This window comes from Schistocerca cancellata, chromosome 1, assembly GCF_023864275.1.
Source record: "Schistocerca cancellata isolate TAMUIC-IGC-003103 chromosome 1, iqSchCanc2.1, whole genome shotgun sequence".
Lineage (NCBI taxonomy): Eukaryota > Metazoa > Arthropoda > Insecta > Orthoptera > Acrididae > Schistocerca > Schistocerca cancellata.
In genome coordinates this window covers 1,171,207,201-1,171,230,899 of record NC_064626.1, presented here as the reverse complement: position 1 = coordinate 1,171,230,899, position 23,699 = coordinate 1,171,207,201, and the positions used below count along the sequence as shown (strand labels likewise).

At 39.4% G+C, this 23,699-nt stretch overlaps 1 protein-coding gene across 1 annotated transcript in view; it reads left to right on the top strand.

The window, feature by feature from the left end:
- The window catches only part of LOC126094042 (28S ribosomal protein S31, mitochondrial), a 40,755-nt gene that overhangs the window by 6,279 nt on the left and 10,777 nt on the right, over positions 1 to 23,699 (top strand). The window contains exons 3-4 of the mRNA XM_049908765.1: positions 6,212 to 6,401; positions 6,742 to 6,871. Of these exons, the coding sequence (XP_049764722.1) occupies positions 6,212 to 6,401; positions 6,742 to 6,871 (320 nt within the window). The remainder of the gene's footprint in view (positions 1 to 6,211; positions 6,402 to 6,741; positions 6,872 to 23,699) is intronic.

Sequence of the window (23,699 nt, the reverse complement as noted above, 5' to 3'; positions counted from 1 at the left end):
GTACAATGTGTAGACAACCATCCTCTTGGTATGAACCTTCTGGTTGGTATGCTTTCTGTGAGCTCAGAGGATGACCTTTATCTTAAAAGAATGACTGCATTCCAGGCACAGGTATTGGACTACAATCAGATCTTGACCTCTGCTGGATGAATGGACAGTCACTGTGGCAGCTTTAGCACCAGCTCTTGTGAGTGCGCTGCTTCTATTTGTATTGTCCTTTTCAGCACCAGCTGCAGACAGAAATAGTCAGAAATAGAAAAGGTATCCCTGATGATGAAGATGGAATGGGAGATACAATACTGCGTGAAGAGTTTGACAGAGCACTGAAAGACCTGAGCCGAAACAAGGCCCCAGGAGTAGACAACATTCCATTAGAACTACTGACAGCCTTGGGAGAGCCAGTCCTGACAAAACTCTACCATCTGGTGAGCAAGATGTATGAGGCAGGCGAAATACCCTCAGACTTCAAGAAGAATATAATAATTCCTATCCCAAAGAAAGCAGATGTTGACAGAAGTGAAAATTACCAAACTATCAGTTTAATAAGTCACAGTTGCAAAATACTAACAATAATTCTTTACAGACGAATGGAAAAACTGGTAGAAGCCGACCTGGGGGAAAATCAGTTTGGATTCCGTAGAAATGTTGGAACATGTGAGGCAATACTGACCTTACGATTTGTCTTAGAAGAAAGATTAAGGAAAGGCAAACCTACGTTTCTAGCATTTGTAGACTTAGAGAAAGCATTTGACAATGTTGACTGGAATACTCTCTTTCAAATTTTAAAGGTAGCAGGGGTAAAATACAGGGACTGAAAGGCTGTTTACAATTTGTACAGAAACCAGATTGCAGTTATATGAGTCGAGGGGCATGAAAGGGAAGCAGTAGTTGGGAAGGAAGTAAGACAGGGTTGTAGCCTCTCCCTAATGTTATTCAATCTGTATATTGAGCAAGCAGTAAAGGAAACAAAAGAAAAATTTGGAGTAGATATTAAAATCCATGGAGAAGAAATTAAAACTTTGAGGTTCGCTGATGACATTGTAATTTTGTCAGAGACAGGAAAGGACTTGGAAGAGCAGTTGAACGGAATGGATAGTGTCTTGAAAGGAGGATATAAGATGAACATCAACAAAAGCAAAACAAGGATAATGGAATGTAGTCAAATTAAGTCAGGTGATGCTGAGGGAATTAGATTAGGAAATGAGACTCTTAAAGTAGTAAAGGAGTTTTGCTATTTGGAGAGCAAAATAACTGATGATGATCGAAGTAGAGAGGATATAAAATGTGGACTGGCAATGGCAAGGAGAGCGTTTCTGAAGAAGAGAAATTTGTTAACATCGAGTATAGATTTAAACGTCAGGAAGTCGTTTCTGAAAGCATTTGCATGGAGTGTAGCCGTGTATGGAAGTGAAACATGGACAATAAATAGTTTGGACAGGAAGAGAATAGAAGCTTTCGAAATGTGGTGCTACAGAAGAATGCTGAAGATTAGATAGGTCGATCACATAAGTAATGAGGAGGTACTGAATAGAATTGGCGAGAAGAGGAGTTTGTGGCACAACTTGACGAGAAGAAGGGACCGGTTGGTAGGACATGTTCTGAGGCATCAAGGGATCACAAATTTAGCGTTGAAGGGCAGTGTGGAGGGTAAAAATTGTAGAGGGAGACCAAGAGATGAATACCCTAAGCAGATTCAGAAGGATGTAGGTTGCAGTAGGTACTGGGAGATGAAGAAACTTGCACAGGATAGGGTAGCATGGAGAGCTGCATCAAACCAGTCTCAGGACTGAAGACCACAACAACAACAACAACATGTCAATCTGTGTACTTTCTGAAGTTTTTCTGCTCTATGTTGGATGCCTTGTTTGATCGTCCTATTTGTATATATTCTCCAAGTTATTTGAATTTTTCCATTCTGTTAGTCTTTCTGTATTTTGTGTACATGGCTTGGTGATTGTTGTTCTTTCTTAGCATGCATTGCGTTTTCTTATATGATATGTGTAACCTTTTTTGGCAGAGACTTCATGTAAGTATTCCAGTGCTTTTGTCTATTGTTACTGAGTATTGCCAAGTCATCTGCAAATGCCAGGTATGTTAAGATCATCTTGTTTGCACACATCCCTGATGGCCAAAAAAAATTCAAACTTGTGAAGAAGAGGCTGTATATTGCTAATGCTGTTCTCGAAGGGACTATGCTTGGATACTGGTGACGTAAGGACGCTCAAGTACAGACATATTTAGCTATTATCTCTCAGGTTTTCACAGTGTGCTTGGTTCATGATTTTCTTTCAGAGACCAGGCAGAGTGTATGCATAGCAGTTCAGATAAATGCACTTGAAAAAGAGGACTGGACCGATCACAAAAATGTTGTGCATAAAATGAAATCACCAGCTCAACCGAACACCTGAAATTGTACCATATGCTCAGCCGTGCCTCTGTTTTCAGTCTGTCCCCCTGTTACTGGAAATGGTATAACTTTTGAAGTGGCTCAACAAATGTGAAATTTGGGATTTTTCATATACATGAAACATTGGCGGAGAAAAAAAAATCATGTTCCATGCCCTAAAAATTCCTCAGGTTGATTAGGCATCAGCTCCACAGGAGTACAACATTTCCAATACTTTCATTTAATTCTTTCAGTTTTCTGTTTACTGTTACATTCCTGCCGATATCTGTTCGTGACTGACCGGGATTTCCTTGTTGCATGGTAATGTCATCTTTTTCGGTGAATATATTCATACGCTCTGAAATATGAACTGTGTTGTTAATCTGTATCCTCTTCACTAGCCTTTCCCTGTTTGTTACATGTCCAGTACCCTGCTGAAGGAAATGATTAAACAATATCGTTAATACTTGGGTCATCATCTGTTGATCAAATAGAACATTTCTTCAGTGGCAGGGATACAGTATTAATATTTTTGTGTGTCCAAATCCTCAAATTTTTTCTGTATTACAAACGTATTGTCTCTTGAACAGAACATTATTAAAGTAAGGCAAGAGCAGACCAACTAAGTGACCATAACCTCGTTGAACAAATCATTCTGCTCATGCATAAAGTGGCTGAGAGAAACTGTGTTGTTGCTTTTGTCGTCTTCAGTCCGAAGACTGGTTTGATGCAGCTCTTCATGCTACTCCATCCCTTGTGAGCCTCTTCATCTGTGAATAACTACTGCAACCTACACTTTCTGAATCTGTTAAATGTATTCATCTCTTGGTCTCCCTCTATGATGTTTACCCCCACACTTCCATCCAGTACTAAATTGGTGATCCCTTGATGACTCAAGTGTGTCCTGTCAACAGATTGCTTTCTTTGGTCAAGTTGTGCCACAAATTTCTTGTCTCCCCCATTCTATTCAGTTCTTTCTTATTAGTTACTTGAAGCATCACATTTTGAAATCTGGATGTATAGGTCTGTATTTACTTCCTGCTGAGCACAAACTTGTAGTCTTACTGCTGCAAAATCACTCTCTTTGTTAAATATGATGTGGATTCAGAGCAGACAGCATTAGAAAACATCCAATTTTAATGTAAACAAGTTTCCTAAATCTGTGAATGTTATGCTTCCAGTTTCTCATTGGTGACACACCTGTAACATGCTGAACTTCGTATGAAAATTTATATTTCCACAAAATAGCAGAGTCACAGTAGTTGTCAATTATTTTATAGTAACTTTATTCATAGACAGGTCACATATTTTCTATATTGCTGAAACTGATTTTCACATCTTAGACATCTTTAGATAGTTTTATTCTCCCCAACAAATCCCATAATTTGTCAGAAGATATAATCTTGCACAGGTAATAGTAACCTGATGGTGCTGCTTCTTGTTGTATTATACATGACAAGTTGCTGATGTGCTGCTTACTGTGCGAGAACAGCTTTTGGTATATGAGAGAGTACAAATAAATAATAATCTAGAACAACATTGCCATGGGCGGAACTTGGGTAGTATGCATTTATGATGCTAGGCGCGTATAGCACAATGCATTGCGTTTTGTTCTTTATGATGGAAAGTTTTAAGTGAACAGCGTGCAGCTGTGATATTTTGTTTTCTACTCAGTAAAAATGAAGCTGAAACTGTTTTAATTGTTGAAATAGCTTACCAAGATGACACGAAGGGAAAAACTCAAATGTACGAGTGATTTACTCAGTTTAAAAATGGTGACATGTCAGATGGTGACAGACCTCGTTCTGGATGTCCATCAACTGCCCGAATCTAAAAAAATTCATTCAGATTTTGTTCGCTCAGGTCCGACCATGAGTCAAGTGTTTTATTTGGAAGTTTTATAAGAAGACTGCAAAGTGTTCATCAAAAAAGACCCAATTTGTGGCAGACAGGAGACTGGTTCTTTCACGATGGCAACACACTTGTAGACACAGCCATCTCTGTTGGACAGTTTTTGGCTAAAAATGGCATGGTTCCACTGCCCCATGCATCTTACTTGCCTTACCTGGCTCTGTGTGACTTTTTCTTATTTCCTCACATGAAAAGGGGCATGAAAGGACACTGATTTGACAATATTGAAGAAGTCAAGACCGAGCGGGGTGGCACAGTGGTTAGACACTGGACTCGCATTCGGGAGGACGACGGTTCAATCCCGCGTCCAGCCATCCTGATTTAGGTTTTCCGTAGTTTCCCTAAATCACTCCAGGCAAATGCCGGGATGCTTCCTCTGAAAGGGCACGGCCGACTTCCTTCCCTAATCCGATGAGACCGATGACCACGCTGTCTGGTCTCCTTCCCCAAACCAACCAACCAAGAAGTCAAGAAAAAAATGAGGGAGGAACTGTCAGCCATTTCTAAACATCAGTAAGAAAATGCTTCGAACATTGGAAATACCGGTAGGACAAATGTATTAGTTGTAAAGGAGAGTGATTTGAAAGGGATAAGGTTGTTTTGTAAACAATTTTGAAATATATAGCTTTTAAAAAATAATTCCAGTTGTATAGTGGTGGAAAGTAAGTTTATCTGAAGATATCAAATCTGGTTGTTGCTATATAAACCATACATATCAGTGATTAGAAGTCACACTACTAAGCAGCTTGTACAGAAGGGTAATAATTCACATGTTTATCTGGCTGTTTAGGATGAATCACCCTATTTTTATGGAGGTAGTCTATCCTTACATGTAACTGCTATAGTTTTTTTTCTGTCAGTTGTTCTTTGCACAACATACATAAGAGACTGAGAAATACAGTGATATGAAGCTCTGGAACCTCCTCCTGGGTGAATTAGTTGGAAGGATGTACTATTTCAATGGGTTTCCGACACTGTGTTAAGGTAATTTATGTGCTCTCCTTTTATATGGCCTTGTGAAGAAAGATCCAATCACTTCAGTTTCTCACTAGGAGCTCGATTTGTCAGGAACATAGTATGCCCATATCAAAAACAAAACTTCGGAACTTATCTCATGAGATGGTTCTAAAAGCAGATGAAATTTGCTTATATTTGACAGCTATTTCCTAATGTTCTGCAAGTTTATTGCTATGTAGTATGTTCAGTTATCTCTAATATTTCATTAATTGTCATCATTTAAAGATTTTGTGTGCACTGAGCAACTTGCTCTTCATACCAGCCAAGAGCAGTTACCATAGTGCTCCATGCCGTCAGCTCCAACAGCATGGAGTATGTAATGGTCTAAGGATGATCAGACATTGATCAAAACCAGTTACTGTAAGTGTAGAAAAGGACTAACAAATTCTCAGTGCTGGTAGGAAGACAGGTGCCTTTAAAAAAAAAATGGGCCATATTGCTACATAGCATTAGAAGCAGACTTACCACTACTGCTGATTGGTAGAAAAATCTCTGTTTACTGCAGATTTTTGAAAAAGTTTGTGGAAAACACTCAAAAGGAAAAATAATTGTTCATCATAATGATGCATCGCCACTTACAACAAAACTAACACCTGAATATCTGGATGCCTTGAAGGTCAGGACCATGAGCCCTCCTTACAATACAGGTCCTTGTTTTTTTCTTTTTGTTTCCAAAAATAAAAGGTAAACTGCATGAAATCACATTTTTATCAGCAGATGACCTCATGAAAAATGGCATCATTGCTTTAAGAGGTGATTTCATTGAATGCAAAAATTTATCTATGTTAAAATGGAATATTTAAAAAAAAATCATTTTTTTTAAACTAATCCTTGTTTGATTATCTAAAATTTCCAGTGTCACCCTCATATTTCTTTATGTTTCCCTTTTCCCTACAGGCAATGTGTGTTACGTATCCTGCAGCCTTTGAGGCAGGGTGAGAAAACAATATTTGCTTTCTTCAGCACGAAGAAGGATGGCACAGAGTCATCTGACGATGAAAGTGATAAGAAAAAAACATTACAAAAGGACAATAAATCACGTGCTGCTCTGGAAAAGCTCAACACATTAATCCAATCTATGGTCAAGGTCAGATTTCATTTATGTGTTTGTTGTTGTATTACTTGTATATTTGGAAACTGAGTCTACTATTTACAGTGACAAAACGCCATTGTATACTTATAGTTATAGTGATGCAACTATAATTTATCTCATTTAAATTATTGTATCACAAATGCACAAGGCTCATGACAGTTGTGCATGAAGTTTTTAAATTCCTGTGCAAATCAGGGAACATGGCTGAACACCAGCTAACAAGTAAGACCTAATCCTTAATATCCAGAGATGTGTGTGTATACTACTGCTTCATGTTTTGGGACACATCGTCTCTCTTATATGTTTCTAATTTAGTATTATTAATAAATTATAGGAGGAACAGTCATCTCAGGGCAGTTCCTATAGTGGAGACAAATTTGCAAAACCAAAGAGATATTTTGTAAAGAAAGAGAAGCTGGAAAAACAAATAGATGCAAAACATACCTCAGAGGAGAAAGTTTCAGGTATGTTTGTCCAACATTTACTGATAAAATAAAATTTATAATTTCCATTGATGCAAATAAACAGCAAGGTTGTTTTAATTTATTTACTATTCACACTAAATCAAAGTAAGCTGATGGAGTAATCCAGAATTTGTAATCAGTTAAGTATTCTAGTCTGTATTAAATATTCAACAATCCATAGTGATTATCCCAATAAAAATTAAATTCACCATACACTGATTGATATTTTCATTCATTTAATAAATGTCTTTCATGTCATATTGCGGGTTTATTATTGCTCCATATGCTGTATTTTGATAAAGTACCCTTATGTCATTTTAAATAGCAAAGCACTTCGTGGAAATAGGTCAGTTATGGCTGGGTGCAGATTTGGTGAAATCATGGTTCTTGACATGAGGGCTGGTGCGAACTACCAGTCCTCTAAAACAGTGATATATGAACTCAAAGTACACCATATTCCAGCGGAGTGGATTACTGTTGGGCTGCGGTCTACAAGGTTAATTTATTGGCGGATTCAGGGTTACAGTTGCAACTTAGACACTGTGAACAATGACAGGGGCAGTTTCTCTTGGGTTGTCCACAATTGAGCCCAGTAGGCTGGTTCTCAGGTTCTTTGGATTGAGTGTAGCAAATAACCAAAATCTTGATGACTCCAGTACAGGTATTCACTGCTACTGTATATGATGTAAGACTGGCTAGCAGCAGTCTATCAATTTACAGTAACCCATCTAAGGACCCAGTTCTTTGGATTGATGCCACCCAAACAAGTGGGTGCCAATGCCCGTGACTGAGCATGATTTGCGATTATCAGTGACTTCCAGGAGGCCTTATGTCTAAGCAGGTTGTCTTCCTTGTTTCTGCTGGAATCTTATCAGATGAGTTGAACTTGAGGGACCATTATAGTGTTGTAGCAGTGTTAAGGCCTTTAACATCATATTTTGTCAATTTAATATCATAGGCTTTGGTATCTGTGGGGAATGAAACCCTGTTGAGCTTCAGAATGTGCCACTTCAATCAAATATTCCATAATGCAAAGCCAGGAAACCCAGTCCAATGATAGAATCATAATTTATGCCTTAAAAGGGACACAGTGAGGAGGCCTCAAATTGCCTGCACCAAAAACCTATGGCTAACGACTGACACCTGCACTCCAGTTTCTAAATATGATTTTCCTAATCACCATCACATTCTGGTGGTTACTCGAAAGCCTGTCAGTAACACTGCACATTGCCAACCAACGGCTGTTTATAAGAAGTGCTTCCACATGTGGTTATTCGCAGTTGCTGACATTCTCTTTCTTGGTGGCCCGTAAGACGACAGTTCTCATCCTGTGTTATCCTGCTGTCTCAACTTTGTTACATTGGTGACGCATCACTTCAGATCCACACACATTCCTCCATTCTTGTGACTGTATGTTGGATTCCATTTCTGTCAAAGTGCTGGTGGATGTTACTGTTCTCTGCAGTGAATGGAAAACCTGTCCACACTTCCTCAACTTCTTGATTTGTAGTCATTTTATTATTATTATTATTATTATTATTATTATTATTATTATTATTATTCTTTCCTGTCTCAGATGTTATGTCTGGTTAAAAATGGAAAGTGACGCGGACCTTAATCAAGCTTGACTTCCTTTTAATTGTACGGTATATGTTACATTGCATTTAGGTAATTGAATATGTATCAATAATCACAGATTTCTGTAGTTGTATGTATACGTTTGGATGTAGCTGTATTGCGTTGATGTACTGGTGGATATTGTGTGGTATGACTCCTGTAGTTGATAGTAAAATTGGTATGATGTCAACTTTATCCTGATGCCACATGTCTTTGACGTCCTCAGCCAGTTGGATGTATTTTTTAATTTTTTCTCCTGTTTTCTTCTGTATATTTGTTGTATTGGGTATGGATATTTTGAGTAGTTGTGTTAATTTCTTCTTTTTATTGGTGAGTATGATGTCAGGTTTGTTATGTGGTGTTGTTTTATGTGTTATAATGGTTCTGTTGTTTTATTAGTTTATGTTGTGTGGCAAGTTGTTGTTGTATTATTTTTGCTACATTGTCATGTCTTCTGGGGTATTGTGTACATCCGCTTGTGACGTGATCTTCTGTTTCTTTTTGTTGTTTGCAAAGTCTGCATTTATCTTTTGTGGTATTGGTATCTTTAATGATATGCTTGCTGTAATATCTGGTGTTTATTGTTTGATCCTGTAATGCAGTCATGAATCCTTCCTACTCACTGTATATATTGCCTTTTCTTAGCCATGTGTTGGATGCGTCTTGATCGATGTGTGGCTGTGTTAGATGATACGGGTGCTTGCCATGTAGTGTTTTCTTTTTCCAATTTACTTTCTTCGTATCTGTTGATGTTATGTGATCTACAGGGTTGTAGAAGTGGTTATGAAATTGCAATGATGTAGCCGATGTATTTATATGAGTGATTGCTTTGCGTATTTTGCTAGTTTCTGCTCATTCTATAAAGAATTTTCTTAAATTGTCTACCTGTCCATAATTTAGGTTTTTTATGTCGATAAATCCCCTTCCTCCTTCCCTTCTGCTTAATGTGAATCTTTCTGTTGCTGAATGTATGTGACGTAGTCTATATTTGTGGCATTGTGATTGTGTAAGTGTATTGAGTGCTTCTAGGTCTGTGTTACTCCATTTCACTACTCCAAATGAGTAGGTCAGTATTGGTATAGCATAGGTATTTATAGCTTTTGTCTTGTTCCTTGCTGTCAATTCTGTTTTCAGTATTTTTGTTAGTCTTTGTCTATATTTTTCTTTTAGTATTCCTATTTTTTGTCTGTATCCTAGATATTTATAGGCATCTGTTTTTTCCATCGCTTCTATGCAGTTGATGTGGTTATCCAATATGTAATTTTCTTGTTTAGTGTGTTTTCCCTTGACTATGCTATTTTTCTTACATTTGTTTGTTCCAAAAGCCATATTTATATCATTGTTCAATACTTCTGTTATCTTTAGTAATTGGTTGAGTTGTTGATTAGTTGCTGCCAGTAGTTTTAGATCATCCATGAATAGCAAATGTGTGATTTTGTGTTGGTATGTTCCAGTAATATTGTATCCATATTTTTTATTATTTAACATGTTGGGTAGTGGGTTCAGAGCAAGGCAGAACCAGAAAGGACTTAATGAGTCTCCTTTGTATATTCCACGCTTAATCTGTATTGGCTGTGATGTGATATTATTTGAATTTGTTTGGATATTAAGGGTGGTTTTCCAATTTTTCATTACTATGTTTAGGAACTGTATCAATTTAGGATCTACTTTGTATATTTCCAATATTTGTAGTAACCATGAGTGGGGTACACTATCAAAAGCTTTTCGGTAATCAATGTATGCGTAGTGTAGCGACCTTTGTTTAGTTTTAGCTTGATATGTCACCTCTGCATCTATTATCAGTTGCTCTTTACATCCACGTGCTCCTTTGCAGCAGCCTTTTTGTTCTTCATTTATAATTTTGTTCTGTGTTGTATGTGTCATTAATTTCTGTGTAATGACTGAAGTTAATATTTTGTATATTGTTGGTAGGCATGTTATGGGGCGATATTTTGCTGTGTCTGCTTGATCTTTAGGTTTCAGATAAGTTATTCCATGTGTAAGTGTATCAGGGAATGTGTATGGGTCTGCAATGTAACTGTTAAATAATTTAGTTAGATATGAATGTGTTGAGGTGAACTTCTTTAGCCAGAAATTTGCTATTTTATCTTTTCCAGGGGCTTTCCAATTGTGTGTAGAATTAATTGCTCGGGTGACTTCATGTTGCAAAATTATCACTTCAGGCATTTGTGGTATCATCTTGTATTTGTCTGTCTCTGCTTGTATCCACCGTGCATGCCTTTTACGTTGTACCGGGTTTGACCATATGTTGCTTCAGAAGTGTTCCATGTCTGTTATGTTTGGTGGGTTGTCTATTTTAATGTGTGTGTTATCTATTGTCTGATAAAATTTCTTTTGGTTTGTGTTGAATGTTTGGTTTTGTTTCCTTCTATTTTCACTTTTTTTGTGTCTTCTAAGTCGTTCAGCCAATGCTTGTAATTTCTGCTTCTTTTCATCTAATTGCTCTATCGCTTCTTGTGAGATTTTACCTAACTTTTTTCGTTTTTTGTCTGATATTTCATTTCTTATAAACTGTGTTAGCTGTCCGATGTCTTTCCTCAGTTTTTCTATTCTGATCTGTAGCCTGTGTTGCCATGCTGGTTTTGTGGATTTCTTCTGCATGTTGGTTTGTACTGATCTCTGCCTAGTGTGTATATTTAGTGTAGTGAATGCTCCTATATAAACCAGTAGTTGTAACTCTTCCATAGTTGTATTTACATTTATTTTGTTGTTTATGATTGTGTTGATAGTTGTTATTGTTCTTTTGACTTGTGGGTTATTGGGTGGTCTATGCAAGAATGGTCTAATGTCTGTATTAGTGTCTTTGTATTCTATGTATGTTAGCTGAAATTTTTCTTCTATCTAACATGTGTGTCACTTCATGTTCTATTTGTGCTTATTCTGGTGGCCGTCTTAAGATTTCATTTTGCTCTGATTGTTTAATTGATGTGTGGTGTTCTTTGTTTGTTTGTTTGCTCTGGGATGTTTGAGTCCATTACTGTATTTTCTTCTTCTTCTGACTGCACATTATTTTGTTCCAGTATTTGTTGTACTTGTTGTTTGATGTTTTCTGATTCTGACTGGGGTATCCTGTTATGTTTGATTATTACACAGATCTGATCAGCTAGTCGTTGTTCTGTTAAAAATTTTAATTCTGGGTACCTGGTAATAAATTTTGTGTATGCTTGTGATCTGTATCCAGTTGTGTTGGTTCCTAAGTTTGTTGCTTTGTAATAACAGAACATGAGGTGTTGGTTAACCTCATCTGACCATCTCATCCTCTGTCTTTGTTTTCCTTCTAGAGTGGTTGCAGGAGGCATATCCTGCAAAACACCTCTATTTGGATTTAAATCATTTTCCGTGTGGCTAGCAGTGTCGTTACCATTGTGGACAGGCATAGGGTTCAAGCGTCGTCCCCGACCATGACAGCGTTTGTCCGAGGCTTCATTAGTTCTATCCTGAACCAACTAATCACACTAAAAGGGGGGTTAGCCCTGTTAGTCGTTTGTTCTTTTCATCACCTTTTACAACTGGCAGAACATACCGGAGGCCTATTCTTATTCTTATTCTTATTATTATTATTATTATTATTATTTGATTAGTTAATTGAAATATTATTTATTTATTATTCTAAATGAATATTCTTTGCATATTTTAATTGTTGGTTTAGTTAATGGTTTTAGTTGGTTTAGCTTAGTTCCTTATTTCCTTTTATCTTTACTCTCCTGAAAACCTGGAAAATATAAATATTTTGTTTAAAATACCACAGGAGAGCAAGAGGTGTAGTCCGCAACAGCACTCTCACTGAAATTCCTTGTCGTTATCTGTTCCACCCGAAATCTCTAAAACTTTTACTATTCAGATCGTTTGGTGCAACTGTGTGATATGTTGTTTGATGAGTCTGGATGATTGGTCCAACAATTTAGCAAGTTAAAGTTTATTAATTTGGAGATAATCTCTCAACGAATTCTGACCATGCAAAATGTAGGTTTGCACTATTGTTCCAAACTTCACCTATGAGAGATCTAAATATCATAATGGTGTCTCACAACAATACAATCTCTCTCCTCCTCTCACATGTCTGATCTCTCCATTTCCTTCACAAAGAGTCCAAAAAACAAAAATTTTTGGTTCGATAAGACACAGAGATGTGTTTGTTGCATGGAACATCCAATCTTGCTATCATTATATGCTGTTCACCACAGTATCAATTTGTCACACCCAAATTAGAGTTTTGCATACATTGTTGCACCATACCATGCAGAAACACACATCCAGTGAGTGTTGTTTGGCCTCTTCAGTCACCACCTGAGCCATTTGTGCACTCCCTGTTAGAACGTGGTTTTCTTATTGACTTTAACTTAACAAATTCCATCTGCAAATTCTCTCTCTCATTGATGGCTAGTGAGGTGTTTCAACTGGTAGTGCTGACACAATCCAGCTTCCAAATCCATGAAAATTTTCACTCACCACTCTTATGAACACATGCACATCGCCTGTCAACCTTAGCCACATTACAGTGTTCATCCTCGGAACATATGATGATGATGATGATGATGATAATTTTAGATGTCTTCCCCACAATTGCGGATTAGATAAGGATGAAGAGGGAAGCTGGTCATGTCCTTAAGTGACTGGGGGGTGTCACAAAAAGCTTAAACTGGGGTGGCCATTTGTGGATTTGAACCTGCCCTCCCAAAGGTGAGTGCAGTGTCTTAATCAATGCACCACCTCTGTCAGTTAACTGTAATATAGGAGACAACAAATAGGTGTGAGGAGGAAGCTGTACTGGCATAGCTAAGTGAAGTCATGCAGTAGTTTAGGCACTAGTAAGCGTCGGAAACGTTTAGCTGTTAAAGTCACCATCTTCTCATCATCCTTGAGGTTGTCTATGATTTCCCACAGTTATTTTAGATCAGAACTTACTTCTCACTTGGTCTCGTCAATAAGGCCAGGGCCAGTTATTTTCTTTGTCCTTTCTGAAATGAATATTTTAGCTCTAATGATCACCTCTTCCTCCCTTCTCTCCTTGCTTTGCCTCTCCTCTGTTCATGTATGTGAGCTTGAGCAGAATGTAGCACATAGAACAGAAAGCATAAAGGAGATTATTGAGGAGCATGAAAGAAAAATGAAGATTAGTCATCCAAGGGTAATATATGGGAATCCAAAAAAGTTTGGTACAAATAATGTTTGATGGTTACCATTAAAACCCTCAGGTGAATGGTTGAATGGTTCTTCAGATTAGCAACAGCTGATTTCCTATCCCATCCTTGCCCAGAAAAGCTAAAGCAACTTTGATTATTAACAAGAGTCCTAACCAATCCCCTTTCCTCTCCCTCTCCCTGTCCCTCCCCTCTTCCTTTCATCTGTGACAGGCATTTTCAGCCATGTGGTTCATTTTTTGGACCATTTGTCCCTTGAGAGTATTTGCTTTTATCTTCTGTGATATTGTATTTGTACATCTAATACACACACATTCCACAAACTACCATAATTATCATTCCCTTTCCTGTTCTGTTAACCAATGGAGCAAGGGAAAAGTGCCAGTTCTCTATACTTCTTCAGTAGTGTTCTGCAACAAAATTAGCTTCCCTCTAGAGATTTGCATTTTAGTTCATGTAGCATTTCCATAATATATGCATGTTGATCAGAACTACCTGTAACAAATCTAACAACCTGCCTCTGAATTGCTTTGGTCTTCCTTTAATCCAACCTGTTTGGGGATCCCAAACAGTATCAAGAATGAACACGTGTGTTCTATACTCTGTCTCCTTTATAGATGAGCTACACTTTCCTACAATTATCCCAATAAACCAGAGTCCACCAGTTGCCTTTCCTAAAACTGCCTTATGTGCTCTTTACATTTTGTATCACTTTGCAACATTCCACCGAGATATTTCATCATTATGGGTGTGAGAAGCAGCTCACAACTATATTGTATCCAAACATTACACCATTGTTTTTCAAACAGTGGAACATGAAGGATGGAATAACAGCAATATACAATGGATAGATTGCTCAGAAGTAGAACTCTTATATATTAACACAACAACTCACACACACATGGTTACTGTCTCTGGGTGCTAGGGCCCGACTGTGACAGTGTTTGACATGAGCAGCAATTAGATGGGGAGGAGGTGGAGTAAGGAGGAGTCATGCAGTTGGGAGGGGGAGAGATGACAGGGCAGGGGGTGGAGAAGTGCTAGTGCTGCCTGTGGGAGTGTACGGGGATGTGGTGGGGATGGAGTAGGGCTGCTAGGGCTCCTATTTGGGGGGAGGTTGGGAGTGTGGACAGGATAGGGCTGCTAGGGCTTTTGTCCCCACCATGTCCCTCAATCTCCCACAGCCTGAACTAGTGTCTTCCCTCACCCTTACCCAGCTATCCTCGCCCAGACTGTCACATGCCATCTCCTTACCTTCTCCACTTGCCCAAGCAGAATCCTGCTCACATTAGATACAGTCGTAGTTTGGCATAATGCCCAGAGAAAGTAGTCGTATGTATGAATATGTGAGAATTCTGTTTCTGAGGGAGGCCTCTGTCTGAGAGCATAAATATTTCTTCAGAACTGATTTTCCTACTCGTCTCCTTTAGCTTACATGTTCCACATTTAGAGCAAGCCTCATTCATCACACCAAATAGAAATTCTGTCGAATTCATCCAGTATCCTCCTGTAATCAATAAATAATGACACTTCCTTATTTAAGCACAGCATCATAGGCAAACAGTCACAGATTCCTGCTCACCCATCCATCAAATCAAGAGCCGTCCTATCACACATCCTTGGGACACAACTGACAATATCCTTGTCCCTGATGAACATTCGACATCCAGGAAAACATACTGGGTTCTATTACTTAAAAAGTCTTCAAGTCTCTCACTACACAGTCCAATCACTTAAATGTGACTACTTCCTGTGTTCAACATCAGCATACAATAACCATTCACAGACAGCAAATGGCAGCACTAGCAGTGAAGGGTCAATGAAGCATGTCAGGGGGGATGTGGGAAACAGTACAGTCACTGTCATAATGCAGAAACGGAATGTATTTCTGACATCCATAAGGTCATGATCATTGGCCAAGGGTGGAAGCATTTACAAAACGTCTGGGTCCATAAACTTTTCATGTGCTGCCACAATTAAAGTATACCGTGCATGGCACTCACCAAATCCAGCACCAAGGCAACTGTGGTGCCCCTCAGCCATAGATGACAGCAGTGAACAGCAGCTGTGGAGATGTGTATGGGAAAGTAGACATGCAGCTGTAGAGCGACTGTCCGCGTATATGAACTGAGGGGTACCAACAGTGTCTCCTCACGAATGTTGCTGTGTATGGGCATGCGCAGCAGATGTCCAGTTCACACACCCATGTTGACTGCTGTTCATCAGCAATGAAGGCTGGAATTTGCATACCAGTATTGCAACTGGATGTCAACAGATGGCCTTTTCAGATGACAGGTGGCCATCGACATCTATGGTGCGAACATCTGAGAGCAAATAGCATCCAACAATTGTCGGAAGAGTCCAGGCCGGAGGAGGAAGCGTTATAGTCTGGGATATGTTTTCTTGGTATTCCCTCGGTGAGTTCATCATTATGGAAGGCACAATGGGTCAATAAAAGTATGCGTGTCCACCTTAGCACGATAGTAACTACCAGCAGAACAATGCGTCATGTCACACAACTCGCAGTGTACATGCTTGATATAGAAAGTACCAGGATGAGTTTACTTTATTCCCCTGACCACCAAACTCCTCAGATTTAAACCCAGTCAAGAATTGTGGGACCACCTCGCACCAGGTATCCTCAAACAAGAAATACAGTGCAGCTGGACATGGCACTGGAGTCGGCATGGCTCCACATCCCTGTTGGTACCTTCCAGAACCTCAGTGACCTTTCCTGCATGTCTGGCAGTGGCCCACACTGCAGAAGTTGGTTATTCAGTCTTTTGACAGGTGGTCACATTAATGTGACTGGACATTCTCATGCTCAGACCTTTATTAACTTCTGCATTGGGACACCATGTCAAATGCTTTCTGAAAGTCTAGGAATATGGAATCTGCCTGTTGCCATTCATCCATGATTCACAGTATCATACAGAAAATTGCATGCTGAGATTTATTAGCGATGTTTCCTAAATCATAGACACACAAAATTCCAAAACCTTTTGCCTGTCAGAATTTCTGTACTCTTTTTTGAGCTGAAAGTGCAGCAGTCTGTTTCCTCGGCATTTTCTGAGTTTTGTCTAATAGACCAAGGCGGATCTTTCCCATTCTTAATCCACTTACTTGGCGTATACTTCTCCAGAGTGCAGTTTATAGTCAGTTTAAACTGTACTCCAGCATAATGCAACTAAATGATGGCATCCTACTTAGACATTGAATAGACAACAGCTACTTATCTGCTTTTTCCAACAAATCTTGCAGTGAAATTGAAGTATATAATACATCTAAGTGAGTGTGGGTACAGGTCTTGCCAACCAGAAAAAATATTGATTGAATCCTTTTTCTGGTCTCCCAACTCATGTGAGACAATTGCTGGAAGGTTCAAAGAAAACTTGAACTAATTTCAAACATGTACCCAATTCGTACAGTTATAGTTGGTGGTGACTTCAGTTTATCCTCAATTTGTCGGCAAAAATAAATGTTTAAATCCAAAGTTACACATACAATAACATCTGAAATTGTGCTAAATGCATTCTCTGAATATTATTTCAAGCAGTTAGTTCACGAGCCCATCTGAATAGTAAACGGTTGCAAAAACACACTTGACCTGTTAGCAACAAATAATCCTGAGTTAATCATGAGCATCAAAAGGGATACAGGGATTAATGAACACAGGGTTGTCATAGCGAGATTGAATATTGTAACTCCAAAATTTTCCAAAAATAAATTAAAAATATACCTATAAAAAAAGTAGATAAAAATTCATTTGTCACCTCCCTGAGAGACAATCTCCATTCCTTCCAAATTAACAGTGTGAATGCAGACCAGATGTGACTTAAATTCAGAGAAATAGTATCAGCAGCAGTTGAAAGGTTTATACCAAATAAATTAACAACTGATGGAGCTGATCCCGCTTGCTTCACAGATTGAATCAGCACACTGTTGTAGAAACAATGAAAAAAGCATACAAAATTTAAACAAATGCAAAATCCCCAAGATTGGCGATCTTTTACAGGAGTTCAAAATTTAGCGTGGACTTCAGCACGAGATGCTTATAATAGTTTCCACAGTCAGTGCTGCCAAAGCAGAGTTTCTAAACACAGCTTTCTGAAATTCTTTCACCAAATAAGATGAAGTAAATATTCCAAAATTCGAATCAAGAACAGCTACCAACATGAGTAACTTAGAAATAGATATCTTTGGAGTAGTGAAGCAACTTACATCACTTAATAATAGCAAGTCTTCCATTTCAGACTGTATAATAGTTAGATTCCTTTCAGAGTCTGCTGATGAAATAGCTCTCTACTTAACAATCATATACAACCACTCGCTCAACAAAAGATCCATACCCAAAGACTGGAAAGTTGCACAGGTCATGCCAATGTTCAAGAAAGATAGTATGAGTAATCCACTAAATTACAGGACCATATCATTAACATCAGTATTCAGCAGGATTTTGTGTTCAAACAATATGAATTACCTCAAAGTCAACATGGATTTAGAAAACATCGTTCATGTGTAACACAACTAGCTTCTTACTCGCTCGAAGTATTGAGTGCTATTGACAAGGGATTTCAAATTGATTCCGTATTTCTACACCACTGGCCATTAAAATTGCTACACCAAGAAGAAATGCAGATGATAAACGGGTATTCATTGGACAAATATGTTATACTAGAACTGACATGTGATTACATTTTCACGCAATTTGGGTGCATAGATTCTGAGAAATCAGTACCCAGAACAACCACCTCTGGCCGTAATAACGGCCTTGATACACCTGGGCATTGAGTCAAACAGAGCTTGGATGGCGTTTACAGGTACAGCTGCTCATGAAGCTTCAGCATGATACCACAGTTCATCAAGAGTAGTAACTGGCGTATTGTTATGAGACAGTTGCTCGGCCACCATTGACCAGACGTTTTCGATTGGTGAGAGATCTGGAGAATGTGCTGGCCAGGCAGCAGTCGAACATTTTCTGTATCGAGAAAGGCCCATACAGGACCTGCAACATGTGGTTGTGCATTATCGTGCTGAAATGTAGGGTTTCGCAGGGATCAAATGAAGGGTAGAGCCACGGGTCATAACACATCTGAAATGTAACGTCCACTGTTCAAAGTGCCGTCAATGGGAACAAGAGGTGACAGACACGTGTAACCAATGGCACCCCATACCATCTCACCGGGTGATACGCCAGTACGACAATGACGAATACACGCTTCCAATGTGCGTTCACCGTGTTGACGCCAAACACGGATGCAACCGTCATCATGCTGTAAACCAAATAAATGATGGTTTGCCATTCGTGCATCCAGGTTCGTCATTGAGTACACCATCGCAGGCGCTCCTGTCTGTGATGCAGCGTCAAGGGTAACCGCAGCCATGGTCTCCGAGCTGATAGTCCATGCTGCTGCAAACATCGTTGAACTGTTCATGCATATGATTGTTGTCTTACAAACGTTCCCATCTGTTGACTCAAGGATCGAGAGGTGGCTGCATGATCCGTTACAGCCATGCAGATAAGATGCCTGTCATCTTGACTGCTCATGATACGAGGCCATTGGGATCCAGCACGGTGTTCCGAATTACCCTCCTGAACCCACCAATTCCATATTCTGCTAACAGTCATTGGATCTCAACCATTGCTCGCATTCAGGAGGATGACGGTTCAATCCTGCATCCGGCCATCCTGATTTAGATATTCCGTGATTTCCCTAAATCGCTCCAGGCAAATGCCGGGATGGTTTCTTTCAAAGGGCACGGCTGACTTCCTTCGCCGTCCTTCCCATCCGATGAGACCGATGACCTCGCTGTCTGGTCTCCTTCCCCAAAACAACCCCGAAAACCAAATCGACCAACGCGAGCAGCAATGTCGTGATACAACAAACCGGAATCGTGATAGGCTATAATCCGACCTTTATCAAAGTCGGAAACATGATGGTACGCATTTCTCCTCCTTACACGAGGCTTCACAACAACGTTTCACCAGGCAACGCCGGTCAACTGCTGTTTGTGTATGAGAAATCAGTTGGAAACTTTCCTCATGTCAGCACGTTGTAGGTGTTGCCACCGGTGCCAACCTTGTGTGAATGCTCTGAAAAGCTAATCATTTGCATATCACAGCATCTTCTTCCTGTCGGTTAAATTTCTCATCTGTAGCTTGTCATCTTCGTGGTGTAGCAATTTTAGTGGCCAGTAGTGTAGAATTCCAGAAGGTTTTTGACACTGTACCTCAGAAGCGGCTTGTAGTCAAATTGCATGCTTATGGAATATCGTCTCTATTATGTGACTGGATTTCTGAGTTCCTGTCAGAGAGGTCACAGTTCGTGGTAATTGATGGGAAGTCTTGTAATTTCTGGAGTTCCCCAAGGTGGTGTTACAGGCCCTCTACTATTCGTTATCTGTATAAACAATTAAGGAGACAATCTGAACAGCCAGCAGCCATCTTGGGTTGTTTGTAGATGATGCTGTTGTTTACATTCTAGTACAGTCATCAAAAGGTCATGATTTAGAAAAGATATCTGTATGGTGGGAAAATTGGCAATTGACCCTAAATGATGAAAAGTGTGAGGTCATCCACATGAGTGCTAAAAGGAATCCATCAAAATTCAGTTGCATGATAAATCAGTCAAACCTAAGGCAATAAATTCAAGTAAATATCTAGGAATTACAATTATGAACAACTTAAAGTGGAAAGAACACACAGAAAATGTTGTGGAGAAGGTGCATTTTATTGGCAGGATACTTAGAAGATGCAACAGACTAACTAAAGAGACTGCCTACACCATGCCTGTCTGACCTCTTTTGGATTACTGCTGTGTGGTGTTGAATCCTTACGAGGCGTGATTAATGGATTGCATAAAGTAAGTTCAAAGAAGAGCAGCATATTTTGTATTACTGAGAAATAGGGGAGAGAGCATGACTGACATGATACAGGATTTGGGTGGACTTAATTAAAACAAAGGCATTTTTCGTTTCGGTAGAATCTTCTCACCAAATTTCAGTTGCGAACTTTCTCCTCCGAATGCGAAAATATTTTGTTGATGCCAACCTACAGAGGGAGAAACAAACAAAAATGGTTCAAATAGCTCTGAGCACTATGTGACTTAACTTCTGAGGTCATCAGTCACCTAGAAATTAAAACTAATTGAACCTAACTAACCCAAGGACATCACACACATCCATGCCCAAGGCAGGATTCGAACCTCCGACTGTAGCGGTCGCTCGGCTCCAGGCTGTAGTGCCTAGAACCGCATGGCCACTCTGGCCGGCAGAAACAAACAGTCATCATAATAAAATACAGGAAATCAGAGCTTGCATGGAAAGATACAGGTGTTTGTGTTTTCCACGTGCTGTTCAAGGTTGGAATAACAGAGAGTTATTGTGAATGTGGTTCGATGAACCTGCTGCCAGGCACTTAAGTGTGATTTGCAGAGTATCCATGTAGATGTTAATGCAGATATAGATAAAACCTCTCCTAGTCTTCCTCATGGACTTACTAACTTTAGAATCACTGTGATAACATCATGATAACTAATCCATGTCTTTACTGACATTGTCAGTTAGGTCATGTCTATTTGTAGCTACAAGATCTAAAATCTCTCCATTGCATGTAGGTTGTTGAAGTAGTTGCTTAAGACAGTTTTTGGAGAACGCGTTCAGAGCTACTTCACAAAACTCTCTGTCCATATGATGTGCAATGAATCCGTACACATTCCAGTCTCTACTCGCTATGTTCAAGTCACCCACAACTAGTATTGTATGATTGGAGTACTCCCACCTATTGAACATAGATTTTCTGTGAATTGTTACAGTGGACTCGAGTGGCTGGTAAAGACATCCAGTGATTACCTTGAGGTCACCGAGGGTGGTTACTTCTGACTAACTTTGCAGTCCGTCTCAATTTTAGCCTCAGTAGACATTATATTTTTATGGATTGTAATGAATACACTACATTCTGCGATGTCTAACATGTCCTTTTGACATATGTTCTGTGCCTTATTAAATATTTCAGGGCTCTTGATACCAAATATAATTTTCAGATTACAGCTTTCCAGGAGGACGGTAAATGGAGAAACTTGGTTCAAATGCATCAGCCATTTAGAATTAAAATATCAACATTTGAAGTATCTATACTTTGCATATGATCTGATTTCACTTTCTGCATATTGACTAGTGAGTGTCCATAGTAAACCTCAAACTATTGCCTAGCTTTAGAAAAATGTGTGCTCCACAAATACTCTGCTAGCTGATTACTTGCTCCCTCTATGTAGTGCAACTTGGACAGACAAGAGGAATTCTGTAATTCTCCACCCCACAGTGCAGTTCCAGAAATCTCCAGCCAAGACCATCCTCTAGTTTGACACCCTCCATTTGGCTCAAACAAAAGGGCGCCACTCATTTCTGGGAATGATGCTGCAAATTGTGGATTCTCTTTGCATCCCACATGCGAGGCCAGCACTCTTCACTACTTCTGCCAGCCACCCTTAGTAATAAACTGAGGATGGTCTCAGAACCAAAGTGACAGATATCATTGGCGAACATGTGAACCACAGCTTGCAGAGTGACAACACTCTTCGAGCTTGATAGCTACATGCAGGGCCTCCTCCCCTCCCCCTGTCCACATACCAAGTGCATGTTAGATTTCTTTCTGGCTCTGGACACTATTTTCCTAAGGGCTCCATAATTTGCCTAACATTAGAGCTTCCAATGCCTAGCAAACATCCTCTCCCCGTTTGCCTGCTCAGACGCTGTGAAAGAGTGACCACCTGTTCAGTCAAAGGGTGGTTGAATGAGGCCATACGCCCAGGCTCTACATTGGCGCTCTACCTCGAGCAACGCGAACGCATTGTCACACTTTTCTCACCCTGCTGCAAGGGCAGATCCACTGCATTGGGTGCACTGCAAGGTGCCTCAGCAACAGAGCCTGTGGGTGAAACAAATGATACTTGAGGTCCCCCATGCAACACGTCTGTTTCTCCGTAGTAACTACAGCCCAAGGCAGCAACCAGCAGTTAACTGACCATGGCCACCAGCATCTTCAGGACCTCCTGCGTCCACACACAGTAAACACACCCCTATCCACCACAACACTAAACATTTGAAAGAAAACAAAACTGAGCCCTATTGTCTTTTAAACACAAATTTGTGCATCAAACCTTTTTAAAATCACAAACATTAGCTATTTGAAAACACAGAGCCTGTCACTGACTATGCTGTGTTGCACACTGGCAGACGAGGAAATGTGAGAATGGGTGCTCACATTACTGTATTCAGAACCATCTGACTGTGGCATTGCAGTGGGTTCTACACTGTGATACAAAATCTACGAGCTACAGAGAATGAAAGCAATAATAAAAAAAAAAGGCTCATGTTGTCTTTTAGACAAGAATTTACATTACCGAACTTGTTAAACACACAACCACAAGCTGTTACATGGCAACTTCACTGGCCCCACTTCACTGCATGCTGGCAGACAAGACTGTGTTGCAATGTAGTGGTTAAGGCATAGCATTTATTTTCAGGAGCAGCAAAGTTTGCATACCCCTTTAACCACCATGAGCTAGATTATTCATGGTTTCTTTTAAGTTATTTCAGGGTCAAAAGCCATTCAAAAGGTCCGTGGCCCATTCCTTTCCCTGTCCTTCTCCAGCTAAGATAGGCCTGTCAGTGAAGCATCAAATATGAACCCTACTCTCTTTACTGTTCCTTCTCTTTAATAAACTCCCCTGCCACTATCTGTCCCCTTACATTCATAAATACTTCATTACATTGTATTTTGTCATAATTTAAAAACATAAAAAATTATCTTGTCATTTCCACAAACACATATTGACAAACATTTCAGTAGTTTTACATTGTCCTCCTGCCCAAAGAATTCACAGGAACACTAATTCTTAGTTCCCATCAGAGATGATGGTCCAGTGGTTGTATGCTGTCTTTGATGATGTATTACTGTAAAGTTTAACTGTAAATTATGAAGAGAGAAAAAAATATGTTATTAACTGCATCAAGTCTTTTCTAAAATCTAAAAATGTCTTAATAAAACT